Source organism: Corella eumyota, chromosome 5, assembly GCF_963082875.1.
Source record: "Corella eumyota chromosome 5, kaCorEumy4.1, whole genome shotgun sequence".
In the NCBI taxonomy this organism is placed as follows: domain Eukaryota; kingdom Metazoa; phylum Chordata; class Ascidiacea; order Phlebobranchia; family Corellidae; genus Corella; species Corella eumyota.
The window spans coordinates 9,451,891-9,477,140 of record NC_137494.1 but is presented as its reverse complement, the minus strand read 5'-3'; the positions used below and the strand labels follow the sequence as shown (position 1 = coordinate 9,477,140).

The 25,250-nt window shown below is 29.6% G+C and overlaps 3 protein-coding genes and 1 pseudogene across 4 annotated transcripts; 3 read left to right on the top strand and 1 right to left on the bottom strand.

Annotated features, from left to right (window-relative positions):
- The first annotated feature begins 4,381 nt into the window (after positions 1 to 4,381).
- LOC145753455 (P2X purinoceptor 7-like) lies at positions 4,382 to 5,405 on the top strand (annotated as a pseudogene).
- A 3,297-nt stretch (positions 5,406 to 8,702) lies between these two features.
- On the top strand, positions 8,703 to 10,882 carry LOC145752782 (TAF6-like RNA polymerase II p300/CBP-associated factor-associated factor 65 kDa subunit 6L). The gene is made up of 2 exons (XM_082569117.1): positions 8,703 to 9,353; positions 9,616 to 10,882. The coding sequence occupies exons 1-2, from the start codon at positions 8,927 to 8,929 to the stop codon at positions 10,740 to 10,742; spliced, it is 1,554 nt and encodes a 517-aa protein (XP_082425243.1). The 5' UTR covers positions 8,703 to 8,926; the 3' UTR covers positions 10,743 to 10,882.
- A 346-nt stretch (positions 10,883 to 11,228) lies between these two features.
- LOC145751964 (ninjurin-1-like) lies at positions 11,229 to 13,078 on the top strand. Its single transcript, XM_082568137.1, has 6 exons — positions 11,229 to 11,329; positions 11,507 to 11,587; positions 12,065 to 12,172; positions 12,256 to 12,349; positions 12,438 to 12,591; positions 12,695 to 13,078. Exons 1-6 carry the CDS (start codon positions 11,309 to 11,311, stop codon positions 12,741 to 12,743), a joined length of 507 nt encoding a protein of 168 aa, XP_082424263.1. The 5' UTR covers positions 11,229 to 11,308; the 3' UTR covers positions 12,744 to 13,078.
- Positions 13,079 to 13,082: 4 nt separating this feature from the next.
- On the bottom strand, positions 13,083 to 24,212 carry LOC145751963 (microphthalmia-associated transcription factor-like). 2 transcript variants are annotated; one of them, XM_082568135.1, is made up of 13 exons: positions 23,510 to 24,212; positions 22,961 to 23,095; positions 20,463 to 20,622; positions 19,967 to 20,040; positions 17,273 to 17,356; positions 16,990 to 17,152; positions 15,976 to 16,051; positions 15,444 to 15,591; positions 15,222 to 15,339; positions 14,679 to 14,872; positions 14,387 to 14,585; positions 14,200 to 14,312; positions 13,083 to 13,934 (listed from the first exon to the last, which is right to left on the bottom strand). In XM_082568135.1, the coding sequence occupies exons 1-13, from the start codon at positions 23,552 to 23,554 to the stop codon at positions 13,824 to 13,826; spliced, it is 1,620 nt and encodes a 539-aa protein (XP_082424261.1). In that variant the 5' UTR covers positions 23,555 to 24,212; the 3' UTR covers positions 13,083 to 13,823. The 2 variants fall into 2 exon arrangements, with proteins under 2 accessions (XP_082424261.1, XP_082424262.1); XM_082568136.1 differs by lacking the exons at positions 19,967 to 20,040; positions 20,463 to 20,622; positions 22,961 to 23,095; positions 23,510 to 24,212 and adding an exon at positions 17,569 to 18,124.
- Positions 24,213 to 25,250: the final 1,038 nt, after the last annotated feature.

Sequence of the window (25,250 nt, the reverse complement as noted above, 5' to 3'; positions counted from 1 at the left end):
CGTCACAAAACATTGTAAATAGGCAACAAAGCAAACAACCACTTACGTTACACCACACAGGACCGCATAGGACCCCATAGTACTACACAAAAAGTGACTATTTACCACACAGGACCGCATAGTACCCCACAGGACTACATAATAAGTGACTATTTACCACACAGGACCGCATAGTACCCCACAGTACTACACAATAAGTGACTATTTACCACACAGGACAAAGTAATTATAACATATATACCAACAGGACCACTCGAAAAGCGACTATTCACCACTCGGGAACGCACAAGACAAAGTAATACACACAGGACATACGGGACAATATTATTTACCATATAGGACAAGGTAATTCCCAAACAGGCCATACAGAATCACTTATATATATTACAAAAATATAAGGTTTAAACTTGTAGTTGACAACTTCCTTATATTTCGGGTTAACTTTTTTTAACTATGTCGCTTTGGGTACGTTGTTCTTCACAAAATATGTAAAATAATTTAAAGCGCCGTGATAGGTAAGTTGTTGAAACCCAATTTCTTACGTTTTATATATACCACGCATTTCGCTTTATTACAAAAGTTTTCTTTTACGTTTAACTATTTTTTAATGTTTTTGTAACTTTTATTTTAGTGTTGAGGCCTGTTCACACGACAAGCTATAACGTTGCGTTGCGTTACGTAACTTTACGAGTTCTAGGGATTAACAAAGTTGGGCAAGGGTTAATTCATAGTCAAAACAAAATTGTTTTGGGGTCACTTGCTGTTTAACAAGCCAAGGTTAGTTAATGTCATGCAAATGTATGTGAATAGTAGTTTTGTAGATATAACAATTTTTTTAGAAATTTTAATAGTTTGTTGTTTTTTAGTGAGAAATGGGCATTAAAATACATTACAGGATTTAAGCATGTTGCAAACTGAACACAAGAAATGCTTCTCGCCGATATCACAAATGTCCATTTTCGGCTGTGCAGAAAATTGATTACGATTTAACATATCGATTATTTTAAACAATTTGTAAACTCCAATGTATTTTAATGGATAGATATAGCCAAATTAAAGTTAAAAAATATACAAGTAGCGTACATGTTACAGTCATGCACTTTAGTAAAGTGGTTCAAAGCTAAGCAAAATTTAATTTGTAGTCAAGTTGCATATACATTATAGTCAAACCAAAGTCTTTTATAGTCAAGCCGCCAATATTTTGAAGTCAAGCCGCCAGTATTTTATAGTCAAACCGCCAGTATTTTATGGTCAAGCCGCCAATATTTTATAGTTAAGCAGCCAATATATTATAGTCAAACCAAAGTTATTTTGTAGTCAAGCCGCCAATATTTTATAGTCAAACCAAAGTTATTTTATAGGCATGCCGCCATTATTTTATAGTCAAGCCGCCAATATTTTATAGTCAAGCCGCCAGTATTTTATGAATCGGACTTAATCTACCTGACGAAAATATATATTTGACGGATCGAACGGATTAATGGATCGAGTTTTATTAACTGAATCGAATATATATTAAATAGATATTACATATTTTAAATGCATATTTGACGGATATTTAATTAAACAAAGAAGTTTCATGAATTAAACCCTTACCCTAACCCTCACCTATTCAGATTACCCATTAACACATCCGACCCATTCGATCCTTCTATCCATCTAATAGTCAATCAATCCATACGATCCGAAGATATATTCTCGTCAAGTGGATTAAGTTGTAATCGTATTTTATAGTCAAGCCGCCAGCATTTTAGAGTCAAACCAAAGTTATTTTGTAGTCAAGCCGCCAATATTTTATAGTCAAGCCGCCAATATTTTATAGTCAAGCCGCCAATATTTTATAGTCAAGCCGCCAGTATTTTATAGTCCAACCAAAGTTATTTTGTAGTCAAGCCACCAATATTTTATAGTCAAACCAAAGTTTATTTGTATCAACGCGTTTGTTCAATAAGAACAGCATAATCTGTAATGAAAATCTAACTTGAAATCGTTGCAATTGAAGTCAATTTTTTTATTTTAATTAAAAACTAAAATTGCTGGGGATTTTGGTTAAATAAGATCAAATCCTGCCTATTTTGGAATATTATTTTTGTTTAAATAAATGCTTAAAATTTTTATTTTGAAATAAAATAGCCTAAAGTTGTTATTAATTACACCGAAACTTTTTTTGTTGTTTTTTTAACATGAACTAGATAGGTTTCAAAATCGTTATTCTTTTAATTTATAATTACTTCAAAAAAATTGTTTATTAAACTATAACCTATTTGAAAATTATACAAAACTTTAATACAAAAAATGCAAATAGTTTAAATGCAGTTACCATTTTTTCACTGTATTTATATCGTAAGTTTATATATATTAATAAAAATAACTTTTCAAAAACACGCTGAAAACAAATCTTTGATTTTTGTAGCAATTTAAAAACATTAAAATTACCAAAATTGTATAGGATTTTGCCAATTAAAACAAACTATTCTCTTTAAAAAAAGTTAAACAAAACAAAGGCAACGTAAGTCGTGTAGCAACTGACAAAACTAAAGCTATAAATAATTGTTCCAATTAAAATACATTTTTTGATCAATATTTTAATTAATCTTAATAATATATAAATTAACTAAAAGCCATGATTTCCAAATGGTATTTAATTTAAAACACTGTGACACGATATTTAATAAAATTAGGTAACGTTTATCATATCCAGAACTTAACAATTTCAAAAGAAAATACTTTGTGTTTTAAGTAATTCATTTGTTGCAAAAAAAGATTATTAAACTAACGCTATCATTTTTTTCATAAAAGTTTAATATACGAATTCTTTTTAGTGACGTTTTAATCAGTATAAATGTACTTGTTATATTAAAACTAAGATAATTTCACGAAATACGGTGAACACACTTTGACATTGCTCACCAGCGCAACATAAATCGTTAGTACAGTATAACTTTAAAAAATTAGTTAATAGTGTAAAATCTAAAAAAAATTGTGGAAGCTGAAATTGTAAGACATAGTTTTTATAGTTTTCTAACAGAGAGCGCAAGTTGATGTCCAGTTGTAATTACTAGAGGTGTTTCAACAAATTATTGCGTTATAGTTTTTGTCGATATAAGTGAATTTATTCATCGTGCGATTATGAATTACTTTGCTTGAACTTGATACCTTACCATTATTAACAAATATTTTATTTTTATTTTAAGATTCTCGGTCCTAATAAAAACGATAGGCAACTCTTATTAAGCTTAACTTTTTCTTTAGTTTTAGATTCTGTGAATATGTATTGCCTTTACTGCCATCGGCAGGGAGTTGCAAAGCGAATTGAAAAAATTAATTGGGTAAATTTCTATGCATTGTTGTTTATTCTTTTCGTGCAAAAACTAAATTGGTTTGGCAAAAATTACCATATGTATTAAATATAGATTGCTTGTGATGGGTGTAAAAGAAGGGTTCATAGAATATGCTGTTCGATTTATGAGGACACAACCGAGGATGATTTTTATTGTCGTAACTGTAAATATTTATCTTGTATTTCATCAGTTTTTTATTGTTTTCTTTTTTTGTTGTAATTCTTTTTCACTTTCTATTTAATAAAATATTGCACCATAAGGCCTACAGATTTCTGAAATTTTAATTGCGAACTTGCCTAATATTAAAAAAAAAGATAATATATACAACCTTTAAGGTTGTAAAAAACATCTTCGGTATTGTTTTAACCAAAATAGGGGCAAAGTCATATAATTTAACTCTGGCGCGTCCTTAAAACAAGTTTGATCTGACTTCGAATTTAGTCTGGCGTGTCTTTAAAACAAGTTTGGTCTGACTACGAAATTACTCTGGCGCGTGTTTAAAAAAGTTTGGTTTGACTACAAATTTACTCTGGCGCGTCTTTAAAAAAAGTTTGGTCTGACTACGAATTTACTCTGGCGCGTCTTTAAAAAAAGTTTGGTCTGACTACGAATTTACTCTGGCTCGTCTTTAAAACAAGTTTGGTCTGACTACGAAATTACTCTGGCGCGTGTTTAAAAAAGTTTGGTCTGACTACAAATTTACTCTGGCGCGTCTTTAAAAAAAGTTTGGTCTGACTACGAATTTACTCTGGCGCGTCTTTAAAGGGCATGCGACATGTTTTTTGTATTTTTAGTTAAAGTAATATATTTTAATCTTATAATGTTAGCAGATTTTTTCTCAATTTTTAAAAAAAAGTTTTACATTTTTTAATAATCTAATAGTAGAATTCTTTAATTATGAAAATTGACATTGCAAAAATCCCGCGAACCGGTGTGAAAATAACTATGACGCGTTTGCGGGCCTCGTGCACATTTTTCTTTTCGCCGAATAAACTATTTGTTTCTCAAGAAAGTCCAAAAGTATTTAAGTAAAGTAAATTATGTCAAAGTTTGATAGTTGTAGTAGCTCTACGGGTTCTGAGGCTGATGTTGACCAACTATTTTCTACAGGCTACATGTTTGAGCCGGAATATAGCGATGCTCAAATTTTAAAAATGAGCACCCCTGTTTCTGTGGTTCATGAATTTGAGCAAAATGGACAAAATCGCCTTAAAGATAATGCTTGGTAAGCTGGATTTAAACACGTCAGGATTTAAACACGTATTACTTGTTTAATTAATGAAAAAAAAATTTTTTTTAAATGGTTATAACTGGAATTGTATTAAGCTTAATCAGCCTAGTCCACTAGTACATAATTATTTTTCATGTTTTTTATTCTACCCTGCGCACAACCTGTATTGAAACAAATAGCAGAACTGCTAAATTATGATCAATGTAGCTGAATAACTCCAAAAAAATGTTGCAGTATATATTTGAGTCAAAATAAATAGTATACACCTACGCATTGAGTATTTAAGTAACAAAACATATTTTTACAGGTGTTTGTGTGGAAACTGCCTTCCTATGGACTCAGTATACCAATCAGTATGCTGTAAAGAAATTTCTAAATTAAACATTGGACCAAAAGATCCTTGCATCATTGAGCACCCTGGATTTGAAGCGGTTTGTTTAAATCCATGGGTGTTACAAACCGCTTTGTTTGGTTATAGACACCAATATGATGTCGGTGTAATAAATAGTAACCAGCACAAGTAAGTATATTTAAATTAAGTTTTTTGGTAAAACAAAATCAGTAGTAGTTGTGATAAAATGCTGTTATTTCAATTAGTTATAAAGTTGAATAAGCTAGATGTAACATTAATTTTTTAACTTGTTTGGCTGACTTTCCCCTTTTCTATTATTTCAGGAAGTATAGATCTTGCATATAGACAACTGGTAAGATGGCATTGGGGATACCTGGGAAAAAGTATTTGAGTTCCATTACCATCTTGTGCTGTTACTAAAATAAGAAATACGTTTCCTAGCACACAATACAAAGGATTTGTTTTACCTGTTTTAAACTAAATTTTTTTTTTTTTAATAAAACAGTCGTTAAAAGTAATGCATGAAAAATTTTTAAACTTTAGAAAGTTAAACTTATTAGTTGTTAAATCGGGTAATTTTTTGGGAAATTGCCATCTCCATATCTGGTCTTATGCAATTTTCGGACAGAAATGGAGGCCTTCCTTGGGGGTACAACATACACGTGTGCCGAGGTTCATTTTTTCTGCCAGAAGCAATGATAGAGGCAGCGGTATCCTGTAGATCGGTAACATAATCTAGACAAACAGCATGTTTTAAGGATACTTATAATAAATTTGGCCAATTTTTAAACATGATTATATTTTGTTATTTACTATAAGTTGATTTTTCCAGTATCTTTCGAATAACAAAACCTCCTGATTTTGCCCTTGGAAAAGTCACATTGTGTTGAAAAACTCCGTTTCTATTTACAGCCTGCACTCTGTGTGCATTTTCATTATAATGCAAAGCTGCAAGCAAAGTTCTGCAATACAAGTTTTATACATTAAACAGTAAAGGTAATGTTTTATTAGTTTTGCGTTTCACTTACCTACAATGCATTCCTTCATAACTATAGGCTGTCATCTTTGGGGCGAATTGATTAATAACTGAATTAAAGGCTTCAATTTCTGCTGTTTGATAAGTTGGAGAAAGCTTTTTGATATCATGTAATAATTTTTTTTGCGTTAAAATTTCCTCTAGCTTAACACTGTCCTTGTTACCTGATATTAATTTAAAAATGAAATAACCTTTTTTTGGATCTTTTTTTATCTGACAAACATTTTCACCACTAAGTAATGGCAAAACATAATATATTTATATATTCACCAGGTATAAACCATTTTTTTCTTTTTTTAGTCTCCTCTAATAGTGGGGGATGGCTACAAGCAATATACTCATAGTTGCCATTGTGAATATTGTGAATGTGATTTAAAATGCTTGTGAACTTGGCAATAATTTGTTCCTCATTTTTATATGGACTTGAAACAACTGACCAGTATACATGGCTAATAACGCTTTGTCTCCATTCTTCAATCAAATTACACCCAGACAATTTACCAGCAGATTTAATTTTTTTATTCAAACCTTAACATAAGGTACATAATTTTAAACTTGTTTAGTGTATTTTATGTATTTAGAAGTGTTTAGATTTACCTTTTGCAACATGCCAAATGTCAAAAAAATGATGGCAGGTTAAATTTTCTGATATCCATTTTGCAATGGCAATATGTCTGTCAGTAACAATGGATTCAATACCAATATTTTCTAATTGAAGCCTTTGCATTGAGCGTTTTAAACCTTCTAGCTCCATATTATTAGAACTTCCAACCTCGTTTTTCTGTAAAAAAATTTGTAAAATAATATAAATTTTTGGACACATAATTTTTGCATAATTTATACCTGTACAATCTGAATATCAATTATTTTTTTAGGGCCATATCCATCGTTGTATAGGTCCCAAATTTTGCACTGTGGCCTGGACTATCTGACCTGCCATCTCCACCTAAAATTCGTGGTTCTTCATATGAGCGAAGCACATCAAACAGGCTGTTTTGTTCATGCGTCCAAACTCTACATATAGCAGGTTGCAAATATTGCTCTTGGTGACGTAAAAATGTCCTATGGTACAAATTAATTTGTTATTGTGACTGCTGTAATCATCATGACACAATTCAAATTTTAATAGTAAAAAAACCTGTAGCAAATGCTTTGTACATTCATAAACTTGAAAAACCTTAGAATTTTTGTTGGGTTGGAGCCGGAAAAAAGTATTCCTGATGTAATCAGAAAGTTTACAACAGGAACCCTTCCTATAAATGCTTGGCTCTCCCATGTTATTGTATTTTTACAAGTTGTACAAACTTGCTCTACAACAATAAGAGCTCCAATAACAGTTTTGATTATATTTGTTGTACTCAGCAATGTTGAACAACATGAACATTTTTTAAACAGTTTTAATAGCTGATGATGGCTCACTAGATACTGCTTATCGTCATCACTTACTTTGTTACTATCTCTGTAAAAAAAAACATAGTGGTACTTTGTCTAAATTTATGTTTTATATCATTTTGCAGTTTATCTTGATCTTACTGCTGGCTACTCTGCTCAGAGGAAGTTGAAAAAAGATCTTGACTGTCATTAACGCTGCTTTTATTATCTACGGTATCACTTGTAGACTGACTTGAGAATGAATATGCCACACTTGATAATTTTTGAATTGGTGGAGCATTCAAAAGGTTGCATTGTGTTGAGATGGTACACGATTTAGGAAAACATTGTGAACCTGTTAAATGTTAGTAAACAATGTGTGTAGGACAAATTTTAAAAGATGGATTTCTATTTTATTTTGTAACCTTTGCTATGCTTTCCTTTTTTGCAGCATGTTTGCGTTGACTTTGTTTCTTTTTTAATCTCCTAAGTTATTAAGGTTTGTTTTATAACATTTAATTTGTGACAAATGTGTAATTTTACCGTTTGACTTAACATATCTTGTTCCATTTCAGTTTCTTCCAGTTCAGTTACTTTATGTTCTATTTTATTTTCTTTATCGATTTCAGAACTAAGAAACTTTTCTATTACCTGTTGATATGAGCAATTTTATGTTTTTAGTTATTTGTTTCGTATGTGTAATGGTAAATAAATTACCCTGCTTCTTTGTCTTTTTTTGTAGGCCCCTCTTATGCAGGGCTTTTTGGAGGCTGGACCCAGCAATTCAGGATATACAGTAGGAACAGCAGTTTCTAAAAGTTTAGTTCCTGAATTACTATGACCAGCCCCTATTTTCCAACCGAAAGGATCCTCGAAATCACTTTTAATAAAATGTAGGTCACAAATAACATCGTTTTTTGATGGTTTATAGTACGGTCTTCGGATTGAAACGAAGTGTACCCATCTTGAGTTTATTGCCTCGTTTTTAGGAAAACGGTGCAGACTTATGCCTGTGCTTCCTTTACTTGCACAGGCTGGAAAAACGCAGCGTCTTACCATTTTTAGACAATAAATACTAAAAAATATTATTTTTCCCGCCGTTACTAAACAATTCAATTTGTAGTCAGGGGCCCGCAGACACGTCACAATGGCCCTTGTAGGATTTTGTGCAATGCTTGGTTCACCGTCAATTTTTAGTTACAATACGTCATCAAAATTTTTTTTTAGTTTTTTTTTTCAATTTTTCTTAATTAAACTATTAATTAAAAAAAAATTAATTTTGCATGTCGCAGGCCCTTTAAAAAAAGTTTGGTCTGACTACGAATTTACTCTGGCGTGTCTTTAAAACTAATTTGGTTTGCGCAAGACGCCACTTCGAAATTATAACTGCTGTTGTGCATTTTTAAACCCTTTTTGATCATGGCAAAAGCTCGGTTAATAAGTTTAATCAGTTAAAACAATTTTTTGCCGGGTTTCTTATTCCCATACCGCAGTCAGTATATTGTTTTCCCGCTGTATTAGGCAGTTAGGAAGATTTTTTTCAGTAAACTTTAATTAAAATAAATACTTGATGATCTTAACGAATTTCCAATGTAATGGATTTAAATGAAGAACCAAAGTTTCCTGTCTTCTCAGCATTTTCTGTTAAAACAAATGCAGAAACAATTGGAATTGATGATTTACCAACAAATGTTGCCGAAAACCTGGCAGAGGATGTAAGCTTTCGTGTCCGAGAACTAATATCAAAAGGTTGCCAGTTCATGAAGAACAGCAAAAGAAAACATTTACGTGGCACCGACATCAATCGGGCCTTGTATTGGAGTAAAGTACCCTTGATTTGTGGAGACAGTAAAAACCCAAAAGAATTTCAAAAAGTGGGAGAGGTTTATAGTTTAAATGATGATGTCATGAATTTAAAAGATATTTTTAGTTGTAAAATCACCCCAAAATCTCCAGATGTAATAAGCATTAATACGGAATGGTTGCTACCTGAAGAGAAACAGATTGAAGTTTCCGATCAAAGTATGACCTTTATAACACTTAACTTGTGGCATTTGTCTCTTATTTCTTCTTTTTTAAATAATGTTAAATTTAATGACTACCAGGATAAAAATTTAATGTTAAGTTATATATTAAAATAAAAGTTATGTGGGTTTTATGTTAATTTACCCAAAAGACAACTTAACCAGATTGCAACTCAGTCCTCGAATACCTTCATAACATATTTCTTTTATTTATTTATTTTACTAAAATAACCCTTAAGGTTTGTTTTTTTATTTCATAGGCAATTTTAATCCTGATTCCAATGGCAATAATGTAAAAGTTCCAGAAGTGCACTCATCCTACTTCACAGCAATCGTTGACTGCACACTTAGTGATGATCCTTCTTTGATTAAAAATGCTTTAAAAGATCTGAGAACAAATCCAAGAGTTTCCCATGTCTTACCTTATTTAATTGACTTTTTTACTGGAGCTGAGTTAGTCAGTCATGATCTCAATAAACTAACATCAATTTTGTTTGCAATTCAAGCACTACTTGAAAATAAAACTCTGTCTGTACTTTTGTACTTAAAACCCCTGCTATCGACTGTGAAATACTGTGTTTTAGAATCTTTAACAGCTTCTATAAATCCTCTGAATGACCATTGGCTGTTACGTGATTATGGTGCGCAGGTAATTTCAAAAATTATATTTTTGAATTCCTCAGCAACATGTTTGCTATTGAACGATTTTAAGAAATTGTTAAAAGACATTTTGCTGGACCCTTTACAGCCTTTATTTTCTCATTACGGTGCTCTAGTTTCAATCCTAGCTATAGGTGTAGAGCATATGGAAAGTATTCTATTACCTTATTTTGAAAAATATGTTACACAATTTTTACAAACCCTGATGAGTGATTTAAATTTAAATAATTCACATTCCAAAGAAGATGCACATCGGGTGTTTGGTGCATTACTCAGTTGTATGGGAAGACTTCTTGCTTTTTCCATTCAGAAAGCAAGAACTGGTGATTCCCCAGAATTTTTAAACCTAAACTTTACAACAGCACTGTTTGAAGTTTTTGGAAATGCAATTTTGCAATATATGCCCTATCCCGATGACTCTTGTGAAGATTTTAAGCATCGCGATATCAGCTCGAAAATGAAAGGTTTTCCAACATATAACATAAATAAGTTCAAATTTAAAACCAAGTTAAAGATCAGTGATGTGTTTGACATACCTCAAACAAAACTTTATAAACCTCGAAAGAATATTGCCATTAATTTTGGCAATCAACTTACCCTAAAAAAAACATCTACAAATCTTTTAACCACTGATAATAAAATTGTTGGTAAATTGGATTCTTGGCATAGAAAACCATTTCGTAGCAAAAGAAATTTAAATGGAGCAACTTTATTGTCATGGATTTAATTTTTAATCAAAACAAATAGATTTTTTATATTTTTGTTACCATAACTTTTATTGTTATAAGATTGTATTTAAAATTTACCTTTTTTAGAATTACAAAATAAATTATAGTATTTAAAATGTTTAAACAATTAATTAGTAAATGGTGTCAATTCGAAAATAAACAATTTTTTTGTTAACACAACAAATGTCTTGTTGGTGCAACTGCTAATTTATTAGAAAAATTTATCATTTTATGCAAAGTGAAGATGCCAACTTTGTATATAAATTCCAGGGTAGCATATTTAAACCTACTGCAAAATAAAAAAAATTATTTCAGTTTCTTGTTAGCCTTGGAGTACTGTTTTGTACTCCAAACGGTTGTTGATTAAACTTGGAACAAGTTTTAGTAAACTAAAATGACAACAGCTATATGTTAATTCCCTAAGGACTAATGTAAATGAAATTTAAAAATAACATCAGTAGTATACTACTCATTATTTAAAGATAAGACGTTGGTATTTGTACAATATTTCAAAAGGCTTTAAATAAAAAAAGGCTTTAAATAAAAAAAGGCTTTATGGAGGAAAATGCATTATCAGCAACAAAATGTAGATAAATATAATTTAAATTTAGGAAAATGAAAAGCATAGTAAAAAAGTATATTGGAAAAATATTTAAAATAACTTTTTATTAATTTTAAATGTAAATAGTGTACTAATGGTAAAATAGTTTTATCATTGAGGAATTAAGTTAACAATAACCAATTTTAAATGTTGTGTTGCAAGAAATCAGATATGTCTTCTTTACCTCGAATCGAAGCTGGTAACGAAAATGAAAATTCAACTACCCAACACGTTTTGCAAAACGTAAAATTTTCGAAAATTTTTTTTTATAATTTTAGTCTTGCATGCAGTTGCCATTTCATTTTCCAGTAAGCATATTTTCGTTTTTTGATAGTTTGTTTTTAGTTGTCGCGTTCGATTACCAAAATAAACGACGCAGCTGCCTTGTCACTCACTATTATTACTTTATAACCTCTCTAATTTTTATCCTTATGAAACCGTCAATATATAAAATGTAAAACATTAAAGGATTTTCTTTTTTTTAATTTGTATGGTTAAAATTTAAATATTTAAAAGTAACATTTACGAACAAATTAATTGTTATGTTGTTAATTAATTGTTGTTACGAAGTTGTTAGTTGTGGTCATCAGGTTTAAACTATGACATATCATGTAACAAATTAGTATTTATGTCATGTCGCGTTATTACTGACAAATGCATTTGTTTTATTATTATTATTAAAAATAGAGCACGTGAAAAATAACACATGTTTATTTGAAGCGTTTTAACTACGATCGCTACGCTACCATTAAATCAGCAGGAATTGGTTTACTTGATGTTGCTCTTATGGTTGATTCCGCAGCAAGAATACGATATATTGTAAACGTGGTATGTTCTTGCTATTTCTTGTTTTACATTTATATTATTATGTTATAAATACTTATATATTACTCTGTTATAAATATTTTTAGGGCGACGAAAACAAATGGTATCTTCCAACGTTAATAATGGTTGCAATTTCGTTAGGTTTTCAAGTGCTAGTAGCTTTACTATTGATTTACCTTGGTAAGTAGACAATAACAAAAAATATCATATTAGGCTATTATAGTCTTCTAACAATTAAAATTAAACTAAAATTATATTCTGTATACAGGAACACAAGATATTCAAACCAACAGAAAGCGGAACTGTCTAAAAAGAATCAACGTAGCTGTTACTATATTAACTGGCCTTATTACTATTGTTAATATAATATCTCAACAAATCCTAGTTGACGCGGGAGTTTTTCCACTATTTCGCAACAACATGTAAGGCGAGGAAATATAAAAAATGCCTTAAAACAGATTTTAAATTCCATTTCAAACGGCTGTTTTTTTAACTTTTTTTAAAATAACGATAATACTCTTTTAGGTTAAACAACAATCCCACTGTCCCAACAAATGAAGGATCTGGAATGTAAACAAATAATGGGTCTTTAAAGACGATGCATTTGTTTGTTGGATAACTATCTTGATATAATTGCATGAATATATATTCACAAGTATAACCTACCAATAAAGAAAACAAAAAGTTTAATGCTACATCTATATAAAACAAAGCTTAAAGTGAACGAAAACTATCCGATTTCGAAAAAGAAAAAGGCTGTTTGTGATGCGCGAGTTAATTATCACAGACCATATTATAAAACGAAAATACATCCTGTAGGTCAGGCAAACAAATAGACGTTATATTTAAAATCCATTTTAAGATTATTTCGTTTCTTTTTGATAAAACCTAAACTGATAAAAAGTAATGTTTGTTGTTATTTTAGATTTAATAGGAAAAATTTTCGTAAATACATACACAAAACAATCAATTCAAATACAAAAAATAACAAAATGCCTTGTTTCGAGATATATGAAAATTTAGAGTATGTTCAATTAAAAATTCATTTATTACATATTTTACGATTATTTGGCTAATAGCCAAATATAAACATACGAAAAATAAAAATAAATAACAAATATGGGTGTTCCAAAATTCATGATAAAAAGTAAAATAACGAGAAACATTTTAAATAAAAAAAAAACATCTGGTGACTGACAAATACAAAACATAAAATCATTGTTAGTAATCTTGAGACGGGACTCGATTTAGTTAAAAACAACATTTAAATTTAAAAAAATAAAAAAATGTTGGTAATAAAAAAAAATCACAATAGAAATTAAAATTGCACAAAACTCAATTTGATTTATTAAAAGTTCAAATATTAACAAAAAAAATTTAAAAATCTTAATTAAAATTCAAAAGAAAAATTGAAAACCAATAATCGATATCCCTTTACTCAGTAATATAACTCACAATAAACATTAATTAACCTGCCCTTTTCATGTACAAATTTTCATAGTTTTACAAGTAACATGGTGTTATTTATTGGCAAAAAATCAGGCACTTTCTTGGCTTTTATCTCCCTCTAGTGCCTTACGGTACCACACTCCTCCCACTGCGGACAATTATTGTTTTATTGGGGACTGTTACGTCACAATACACTGTACTTGTGTTAACTCTTAGTATTATTATTATTCGACAAAGGATTGTTGGCGTCGGAAAGAAAAATGTCGGTTCTTATAAAAGAAGAGAAGTCGTCGTCGAGCATTTGGACGTCGTCAAGCTAAAAAACAATATCTTATTTAAAAGCCCATCAAAAGCAAATTATAACTCGAAAACTAATACCGAAAAATACATTTTAAAATTTTCAAAGGGCCTTTTCCAAAGATGAAGGTTAGAGGGGATTATTAAAAACGTAATATTTTCGATAAAATGACTTTTAGTGATATGACAGTTAATTTTTTTAAAACAATGAAAGTGCTTACTTTTGATTACTGTCAAAATATTTAAAACTAATTAAACTAAAGCCTAAAATCTATTGTGTTTACCTGGTTAGGTTCGCTGTTAAGTAAAGCACTAAATCCACCTTCCATTAAATTTGAGAGGTCAGTAGTTTCAGGGGTCTCAAAGTTAAATGACGTCATATCCATTTCCCCCAAACCTGTACAAAAATTTCGATTAAATTTACTAAAAATAAGATATATATAACAAACTGTTTTGCAAAGGTAAATGTACCTAAGTCTAAATTTGAAGACATGGTCATGGCGTTATTTTGTTGTTGTTGTTGCTGTTGTTGTAGTTGTATTGGTGAAGTAGTCGCAGAACTTGAGTCTAAATGCGAATCAAGCAATTGGGCTGTAAACGATTGCGCGGGCGATAAATTCTGGTTGCTGATTGGCTGATCGGAAATTTGATTGACGTCCACTGTTAGCATCTATAATTTAATATATTTACAAAAATTATAAATAAAAACATAAATCCACAATTCTTTTTAAAAAATTTATAAATTTAAAGAAATTTGTTTTACTTGTTGATTGGCGTGCTGAACGTTATGATGTTGTAAGTGATTGGGGCTGGGTATAAAGTTGGGACTGTTTCCCCTAACCATCTGCATTGACATTACATCAGGCCCCGGTAACGAACTTGAGGGGGCCAGGGGTGAATGGGTTTTGGGGTTTGAAACGGCACTAGTGGGGAATTTTGAAACTTGCAATTCTTCTTCTGTAAAGATTTTTTAATTTGTGTTTAAACCACAAGAAACAATAATTTGAAATTTAAAATAATATAAAAAACGTTTTTTATACAACTTTATTTTTAATGCGGAAAAGACAATTTTACAGTCAAAACATAGGGAAATTTTTTAACCCGGCTTTAACGGTTTAGATATTATTTAACATTCTGTCAAACAATTAATCTGCCAAATGGTTTTTGGGTCGACAGATTTTGTACTGTTTTTAGCACCTTATGGCATAAAAATTCGGAATTAAACGGAAGACCTCATGTTGCGAAGCCAAGTGTTTTTACCACTACACCACGTCAGCCAAATAACATAAAGAAAAATTGGTTTTACCTTTCGTGAAAGAAACCTCACTAGAAGGATAATTAAACAAAGTGTTGACCATTGTTTGTTTCTCGTTTATATCAGTTGGAACATTTATAGCATTTTGTTGCAACAGCATTTCGAGATTCTATAAAAAAACAGCAGATGTCATAAAAAAGGCATTTAAATACAAATATACAGTAAATTGTAAATAACAAGTTTATATTTTTTTATTGAAAAATAATTTCGAACCTGAACTTTCAGCAAAAGTTGTTTGTTCATTGTCTCCATTTGCTTTGAACGTTGTTCAACTTGTTTGGTCCGATTTTGTTCGTTTTGTAAAACTTGAATGTAATCAACAGCTGCTTTCAATATCGAACCCTTATTCCATCTCATATCACTGCGCAAAAAATTTAAAATTTAAAAATTTTTTTTTTTTTTTAATTTAAAAAATTGAATTCAGTAGTGTATATAGCGGCAATAACTACGCACTACGAGCCGCAAGGTGCCGGGTTTGAGCTGCACCAATTCCACACTTCGCCCTTAAGCCCAGCGTTTACTAATAGTTTAAAAAAACGAACGACACAAGTGTAAACCTATTACTCTAAAATTGGTTTGGATAACAAAAAAAGATTGGCAAATTAAAAAGTGTACATAAATCTTGTATTAATCATTAAGCAATTAACATTATTCTAAAACATAGAATTTTAGGATATTTTAAATAAACTAGGGCCAGTTCAGCCACAGTAAATCAAAAATAAAACAAACAATAACAGGAACTCACGGGTCCATAGACTTTGGCACCATGTGACCTAATTCCCGGATCCTGTCGTTGATGTTATATCTTCGCCTCCTTTCAACTAAAACATTAAGTATGATAACAACATGATTTAAAAAAAATTTCGATAATTCTATGTAGGAGTTTTTAGGTAAATTTTTTTACGCAAAATACCTTTTAAATAAATTATCAAATATATGCTAAAAAAAATTCCAAGTGGCCTTAATTGAACGACAGAGTTAGAAAATGAAAAGGGCCTAAGGCATATAATTTTTTGTATATAAGCGAACAAGAATACTATTAAATTACTACATAACAAAAATCAAACATCCCCAAAAAAGGTAATATTTAAACCGTTAAGTTCACAACGAATGTTATGAAATTAAAAAAAAAATTAGTCGTTTTTGATGTTATAGTAAATAAGATAAGCATCTTAGCATACTTAAACAAGCGGTAGTTAATGTTTATGAGTGACTATTAGTCACCCATATGAGTACACAGAAAACTTTTTTTTAATAGCTCTTTAAGGTAATGCATTGTAAACTTTGCCAGTAACGTTATCACGATTTAGCGGATTAGAATTTATATTTAGATTTTCAATAAGACGAAATTCTCCCAATAGAAAATCATGTGACAAGTGCAAATACCGGCGTTTATTTTATAAGATCAATAGCGTAATCAAAAATTTTATTTTTTAAAACCCCCAATAAAATTTTCTATGACAACACATAAATTTTTGTTGCAAAATTTGTTGTAAAGCATTAATTCAAATAAAAAATTAAGTAAAAAAATTATAAGAAATTTTAACGCCAACATTTTAGGATGCTTTCTATTTTTAAGGGTTAACATTTAAACCGTAAAATTTAGAATCAAATCTTTAAAAAATATGATAAAACAGCCAATTAATAATTTACCAAATAAACATAATGCTAACTAATAATATCCCAAAACAACCAATAAATATAGTATTAAATTTACCAATTAAAATTGTTTTTTAAATAATTTACAAATTTGACTTACTTATATTGTGATTGTCCTTTTTTATTCGATCCTTGACATAAATTCGCGAATCTTCCTCCGTGAACTCCCTCTTAATGAGAGGACACGATGAAGAGGTCTGGCCCTGGATCACTACCGGAAGTTGCGAGATTGAAATCTTGTTCGAAGGAGACACAGCGGGAAGCTAAAAAAATATAATTTTTTTGAAATATTTTAATATTTTTTAACTTATCAATTTTTTAATAACAAACAACAATAAATTCTGATTTATTTCAATACTTAGTATCTGTATTAAAATATTTACAGTGCTAGAAGCTCGGGCGAATCCGCTATGATCATCTCCAAGACTTGATTCCAAACTGACTATATCGTCTATAATATCGTTCATCTAAAATATAAAAATGCTTTAAACGCACGTTTATTATAGGATGCTAGAAATAACCAATAAAAAAAACGCAAGAAAAAAAATGGCGGACGAAAAATATTGTTTGCCGTATTATTTTTTTTGTTTAAAAATGTAGTGGATGACATTAAATACTGGTATTTTTTACTGAGTTAAAGTATTTTAAAGACGTTAGGGTAGCAAAAATATTGCAATACCTGACGATTATAATAATGATAACTGCGGGGATAATGTTGTTGATTTAAACTTGGTCGCCACCACCATGGCTCTGCTTCTTGTTGATAGTTACGCATCCAAGTCATTTTTAATAAATTTATTTTTATAATTTTCCTACTAAACTAGGCACGATAAGATTCTAAACATTTAAAAATAACGCCTAAAAAATTTAAAATTTAAGCCTTGTTTTAACAGATATAAAACAGACTACAGTAAAATGGCTACACCTATTCTTATTTTACTTAAGGCTACTTAAAAGTAACTAGGCTTGCACTGTACATAACTTATCTAAAATTTCACAATAGTCACATGTTTTTGGTTTATAATCGAAATTAGTGGAAAATTTAAAGCTGTGTCATGCAGTAATATTGATTACTCATGTTTAAGAGTCCATTGTTTTAGCTTTAAGGTGCAATATGTCAGAGAACAATACAAGGAAGTCAACAAAATTATAAAAGCTTTTCTTAAAACAACGTCGAACAAACAAATCGTTTAAAAATAGAAAAAAAAAAAAATTACTTTCACTAGATGTTGCAAATATTTAAAGTCTATAATATTCCTGTTGTTAGTGCAATACTAGCTAAAAATTAATCTTTAAGTAATGTCTTAAGTACCTCTTCTAGACTTTAAATCTAAAGTTATATTAGTAGAAAAAAATAACTGCATAAATTTATTTTTTTAATTCTATAATGCTAGCTTTGATATTTAACTATCTCACAAAATTAAACAAACTTAAACTTTTTATAAACTAATTTATTAATCCAAAATTTTTTTTTTAAATACCACTATGTGTAAAGAAAATTTTATCACTCAACGTTTAAAACTAAATGACAAATTTTTGTTTAAATAAATTTATAAGCAAATAAATTAAACAAAAACTTCACGCTTGCTCTATATATGCTTAACCCACGGTTTTAAAATAAATTCCTTTCTTCCTTTTTTTTAAGATTTTCTCCTTAACTTGTTTTCAACCTTTGGTCGATAAAAAATGGAAAAATAAATAACGGTAATTTTATTTTTTAACTATAATAAAAAAAATTAAAATAATATATATAACTGTTAAAACAAAAATTAAATTCCAATGTTTCTAAAGTCCTAACTATACTACATTAACACATACATAATTCGACTGCTAAACTTTTTACAAATGCACTAACTAAAATACTGAAATTTTAAGTATACTTCTTAGTTCTGTAAATTGCTGACTGTTCGGCACATATATCAAAAGCAGAATGTTATAGTACAATGTGAGTCATATTTTTACATAACTACACTACATAGAAGATTTCGAGATTTCAAATTTTCTTTGGCATACACAACACACCCACTTAAAGTCGGCAAATTTGTGTGGAAACTTCTACTATATTAAAATGCCTACATAAAACATTATTTAAAATGTGAACAAATATCTATTTTTTCTGGTTAGTGTTAATAACTTGCGTAATCGTACTGCCCACTAGTATAAAATAGTTGTTTATCTGTCTAAAATAATTAAAAAAACTAAAGGTATTTTTTTATGTTAAGGCGATAAGCAAACTCAACAAAACAATTTATATTTTAACCCTTCTTCTTGTTTATATAAAATTATTTGCTAACAATTTCGATTTTTTAAAAAACCTATTTATATAAAAAGCTGTTGTGAATATTAAAAAAATGATTTGCTTAAAAGTGTTGTAATATTAATCTTAATATAGTGTAACAAATTTAAACCGGACCGCTTATATACAACCCAAAGGCATTTTTTCTTCACGAGATTTACGCTTCTACAATAGTTAGATTGCTCATTAGCGTAAGAAATGCGTTGAACACATGCACATGTACGTAATAACGCCGATCTATTAAGCATTTAACGCAACGCAGCCCCATGTCGAGCCATCGGAGCAAAATGTTAAATATAGAAAATGACGAGTTTTTATATATAAGGCATTAGGACCTGTATGCGCTTAGGGTAGCTGAATCACTACATTTGTTTGTTAGTCACAATATTTTACAAATGTTTAAAGCATTCGAATAACCGAATGGTTGCAGCGTTTTTTTATTTTCTTTTAGCGAGTTTACAGCAAATAGGTTGCGCAATAATGTGTTTAATTATTATTTAAATGCCAAACCATATATAGAAATCTTAGAATTAGAAACAATTTTAGAATTAGAAATTTTGAACGCAGATTGGTAAAGTACTCAATAAAATCAAGCAAAAACAAGTAAACTACGTATATGTAGCGCATCTTAAAAAATTAATATATAATTTTTAAATTATGTATAGGCTACTAAAGATATTTTCTGCAGGCAGTAAAATATAAAATAAAAATTAATGCGTAAGCCCAATAAGCATATGTAAGCTTTAGTCTTATAAGTTAAGATAAAATGAAGAAAACTTACATGTTCACCACCACCAGAAAGATTAAGTCGAGCAAGTGGACTTGCAGGTGTGCTACCAGCCGATACTCCATCACCTGAAATTAAATAAAAATAATAATAATTTTTAAAAACTGCCTAAAATTAGATTTAAGTAACTTTAGAAAAATGTTTTGTATTCTATTAAAATTTAGGCTATTTTGAACTTGTATTAAGCCTTTATAAAAAAACGCAGCAAATTTTCAGTAAGAATTTTGTAGAATCACTACTTGAACTTTAACATGGCGTAACAAAAATATAAAAACAGTATTCGGCCTTATTACTGAATACCATTTGACCAATAAACATTTTCTTGAAACCAAAATTTCAAAAAACGACTTTTTAATAAAACAAATATTCAACATTTTTTCAGAAATTAATAGTGAACTTTGGATAAGAAAGTTCGGGTTAGAGGTCGTGAAGGAAAGCGTCATTTTTCTGGAACATTACAGTTATTCTAAAAAACATAAAGTGGTTGTACCAAAGTTTCCAGCAGTAGGGGCGCTAGAGGGTGGATTCAGATAATTACGGACAGCGTATTTTGATCTACTTTCCGAGGACTGACTAAGGTAGTCGCGTACTTGGTGAAGTCGGGTCTCGTGCACGTGGAAACGAGTCGGATTTTGTAGTCCAGTCTCAACCTGTGTTAATAATAAATTAAAGATAAAAAGTGATTTCAAAATATATTTTTTAAGGCAAGTTTATTAAGTTTTAAATAATGCATAGAATATTATTTTTTTAATGTTTTGAAACTGGTAATTGTGCTAATTTAAAAGTCGAATAAATATTAATGTTTATTAAAAAAAAAAACAAGTTAGACAAAATACTAAGTAAGAAAAAAGTCATGTTGTTAACTATATTTATGTTTATTTGCAATTTAAATTGTGTTTTGCCTGACTAACAACCTGGCATTTGTAATAAGTTCCATAAACCACGCTATTTTCACAATGTAACTTTGTTTCTGCTGCGTAAGTTTTTGGTTTAAACGGAGAAAAACGATGATAATCAGCACTTGCGTTTTCCGAAAAGGATTGAGGATTCGCTACCGGTAGACGGCGCTCCGTACATTCACCCATGCGTGATGATTGGTTACCAAATGAATGTAAACGCAAATCGGGTGGCAAGTACTTCATGTTTTCTGGGAAATTCGCGTTCGACGGAAAATAACTGTGCCTTGCGTTACTGTGGCTCAAGTTCGCACTGTGCCCTATTTGATTCCATTTTGGAAATGTTGCAGTCTCAGTCATTGTCCAATACGTATTTATTATATTAAAAAGCTATATAAACTCTTTCTATTCGGAAGAAACAAGAAATAGCAATGTTATATTGCTATCATACTCAATAGCACCACATAATAAACTTATTTTTGAAACTGGCTAATTGTCACTATATCCCAACCCTATGTGTAACTACAATTTGTATAATTTACAGCTACCGAGATCTGACATAAACCAAAAACTGAACTAAACGCATGACTTTACGTCAACCTTCCAATCAACAAATAAAAGGTAAACTGATAAGTTACAACACGCAGACGTTAAGTTTGACTAAAAAAAAGTTGACTTGTTATTAAGTAGGAAAGGATTAACGATATATAAATGCATGTTAATATTAAATTTATAATGCATCAGATCAACGTTAAAAGCAGATAAGGGCGGTTCAAGCCGGATTAGGATATTGTTTTTTAAGTGATTTCCATAATCTTAACTTTTTAATGCATTTAATTTTAATAGTTAATTTTACTGTAAAGCATCCTTATAACGAATATTATTGTTTTTTTAAACCACATTATGACGTTATGATTGATGGCTAGAAATTCGTGACATTGCTTTCCAAAAATATATTTACAATATATTAGTCTTAATATTGCTGTTTTAAACTTTTTCCATAACTTAATTGATCTTGCAGTTTTTAATTAAAATTATTTTATTTAAAAAAAATTGCTTTAACTAGTCATTACAACAAAAGAAACTGTTAATTTTGGTTACTTTTTTGGTTAATTTTGGAAAATTTTGAATATTATGTTTAATAGTTTAAATTAAGTTTTAAAATAAAACAAAATATAATCTTTTCCAATTTTTGGATTCTATAAAGGTATAAATAATTTTATTCGAAAGACATGTTCATTTAAAAATTTTGTGATAACTAAAAAACGTTTAAAAAGAAAAGCTTTGCAGCAGCAGTTTAATAATTTATAATAACCACTTTTGTTGTCTTTTGTTGCTTAATTTTTTTTTACTGCAGCCAATATTTCAGTATTTTTTGACTTTTGTTTAAATATTTGCCTAACAAAATTAAAAAAGGTGTATGTATTTTATATTATTAAGTATTTTTTAAGAAAAAATTGTAGTTATGTTATTAATTTTAATGTCATAATTTCTTAAATATTTACTTAAATTATTTTGTAGCAAATAATAGCTTATAAGGGGTAGTATATAATAGTGTTAAATAAATAAGCCTTCTAAATTTGGATGTAAACAAATGTTTCAAGTTCCAGCAAAAAATAATCTTAAAAATAAAGCCAAATATAGCTTATTTATTGTTAGAATTTTATATATTATATATTATAAAGGTTAGTGGACGGTGATATCTTTATGAATGTAAGTTCAATTTAAAAAAAAAATTAAATGTACTTTTGTTTGCGATGCAGGGTAAATTATCATGGACATATATTACTGGCGCGCTGTGACCAAATTATGACAACCAAAATGCAGCTAATCAACCAGTAGTTAATATTATAGCAAACTTTTTCACTTTTCTATAAAATTTTAATAGCGCCATTCATCTAACTGTAATTTCAGTTTTAATACTGTATTTATGAATTTACGAAATTTCGTGATATTAACTACTACCTAGTTCTAAATATAAACCATTTTCTGCAACAGCTTTTTGTTTTTTATATTGTTTACCAATAGATGTAAATTAAGAACAATTGTTTATCTATTGCTTTAAAACGTAATTATAAATGATAATACAAACCTTAAATATCTGTGCAGGTAATTCAGGAGTTGAAACTTGAAAAGTTGGAAAATTAATCGCAGAAGTCGAGTTTTTTGATACTGCCTCCGCCACACTTTTCTGTGCTTTTGCTTTCCTTTTTTGCTCTTGTTGATCCTTTAAAACATATATATAATAAATGAAAAATAAAAAAACAGTTTGAAATTTTGGCAATAGACCATATAACAGTAATTTATTATTTAAAAGAAAGTGTTAAAAAAATTAAAAGGACTTAGAAAAGAATTGGTATTAATGGCAATTATTAATTATTTGTCATATACATAGCAAAATATTTTTACATAGTAATGTAAATCATTTTACAATATTTTAAATGTTACCCTTTTACATTATGGTGAAGTTTATTTAAAAAAACCATTAGGAATAAAATATAATCTTTAAAACAAGTTCAGAAAATAGAAATTTTCGAATGTGTTTTTAGTGTGTGCAACAGTAGTTAAGTAAAATCTCATTCTAAGAAAGTGGAATTTTTTTTTTAAAATGGAAAAAAAATAAATGGATCATAATAATTACCCTCTCCCTCTGAAGTTGCATCTTCTGGTAAGCCCGACTGGTCATGTTTGTGTTTGGTCTTTTTATTTTAATGCAACTAAACAAAAATAAAATACAAACCTATGATAACACTAGCTAAAAAAAAGTATGTATGTAAAGTAAAAAGTTTTAATAATAGTATAAAACATCAGTATGAAAAAGGGAATTTAAAAAACAGATTAACATAGTTATAACATTGCAATACCTTCCTGTTAATAATTAAATAAGTGTATGGCTCATAAAAATAACTAGGTAAATGCCATGTTATTCTGTAACTTTTTAATTTTATATTAAAATAGGAACAACAACATCAAAGAGAGTTTAACAACAACAATAGGTATAACTGAAATCATAGAAACTAATATTTTAACTGCTGAGAACCTCATGTTTTATAAAATAAAATCTAGCTCCTTAATGGAAAGCATCTTGTTAGGCAACCTGTCTGTAGCGGAGCGGAAAATAGAGCAACTTGGTTGGTGTTGCTGGCAGCACTTGCACTGAACTGCTAAAAGGCTGAGGTTTTGGTTTGATTTGTATGTTGTTGGTAGCTAAGTTAATTTAAACACGCCTGCGTGACTATACTAACAAACACTTTCCCAAGGACAAAACTAATAAACTATTTGTATCTCGTATAGACATACAGAAATATGTAATGCGTACTAAACCAAACAAAAGTTAATATGCACTTAACATGTTCGCAGCGCCTAGCACCAAATAGGCGTTGTGAAACTTTACGCGCAGCTTATATCTCACTAAAGCGCACGTAATTTAGTTGAATGGTCTCAGAATAGCTTTTTTGTTTAGCAAATTCGCTCGAATTTTTGCGGGAAGGTGTTACCGTTTTATATTTTTTGCTATCTTAAATTACTTGTTGTTTATGAATAATATAAAGAATACTTTAAAAAACATAATTTTTCACGAAAACTTAACATAATCACGCAGGCAATAATGTTAATATTCTTGTAAATAACAAAATAGTAGACTTCATAAAAATTTTTGGAAACACACAAATTTCTTTTTTTAATTTTCTCTCTCGCAACCTTTCTACGTCATCTTTTCAACAAACGGTACTTTCCTAAGAACTGCCCGATTGTTTTAATGTTTTTACACAATTTGAATTAAAAACCGAACAGTTTTCCTATTTTAGTTTAGTCACGTGGCCTTATTTATGTATAATTGTAAATATTTAAAAAATATTAAGCGGTACAATAATAAAACACGCCAAGTTATTTGATAAAATACCATATTTTAAAAAAAGCATAGCCTATAAATCTTAAAATAACTTACCCCTTGGTTGGTCTGATCACCCGTACCACCACGGTTTTTCGTAGCTTTGTTTCTACTCTTGCTGGTGAAACAACGTTTTTATCAAGTTTTGGTACTTGATAAAATTTTGTAATTTTGGTTAATTTTCGTGGCTCAGTTGTTTTGGGAATGGTTAGAACCTTTACTGGTTCACATTTCGTAAGCGGAGATGTCTTAACAACTTTAACCAACGACGGTTGTTTTTTTGGTTGTATTAACGAATTTGCTTGAAACGCTAACTTTTGGGAATTTTCGGGAACTACCAAATTTACAGTTTTGGGGGTTGATCTTATTACTTCGTTGGCAGGTTGTCTAGTTTGAATAGTTTCAATTACAGGCAGTTTGGCCTCCTTACAAAACGAACTATCTTTTGGTAAAAGCGTTTCTATTGCCTGAGCTAACAAGTCTCCGTTTTCTG

What these genes read in the sequence shown, in the direction of transcription:
- LOC145751964 (XM_082568137.1), top strand. Translation starts at nt 11,309, where the DNA reads ATGCATTATCAGCAACAAAAT. An exon ending in CCCAACACGTTTTGCAAAAC is followed by an intron (nt 11,588 to 12,064) that starts GTAAAATTTTCG and finishes GTTTATTTGAAG; the next exon opens with CGTTTTAACTACGATCGCTA. An exon ending in CCACTATTTCGCAACAACAT is followed by an intron (nt 12,592 to 12,694) that starts GTAAGGCGAGGA and finishes ATACTCTTTTAG; the next exon opens with GTTAAACAACAATCCCACTG.
- LOC145751963 (XM_082568135.1), bottom strand. Translation starts at nt 23,554, where the DNA reads ATGACCAGTCGGGCTTACCAGAAGATGCAACTTCAGAGGGAGAGG. An exon ending in TGCAACTTCAGAGGGAGAGG is followed by an intron (nt 23,096 to 23,509) that starts GTAATTATTATG and finishes TATGTTTTAAAG; the next exon opens with GATCAACAAGAGCAAAAAAG. An exon ending in AAAGGACAATCACAATATAA is followed by an intron (nt 16,052 to 16,989) that starts GTAAGTCAAATT and finishes TTAATGTTTTAG; the next exon opens with TTGAAAGGAGGCGAAGATAT.
- LOC145752782 (XM_082569117.1), top strand. Translation starts at nt 8,927, where the DNA reads ATGGATTTAAATGAAGAACCAAAGTTTCCTGTCTTCTCAGCATTTTCT. An exon ending in GATTGAAGTTTCCGATCAAA is followed by an intron (nt 9,354 to 9,615) that starts GTATGACCTTTA and finishes TTTATTTCATAG; the next exon opens with GCAATTTTAATCCTGATTCC.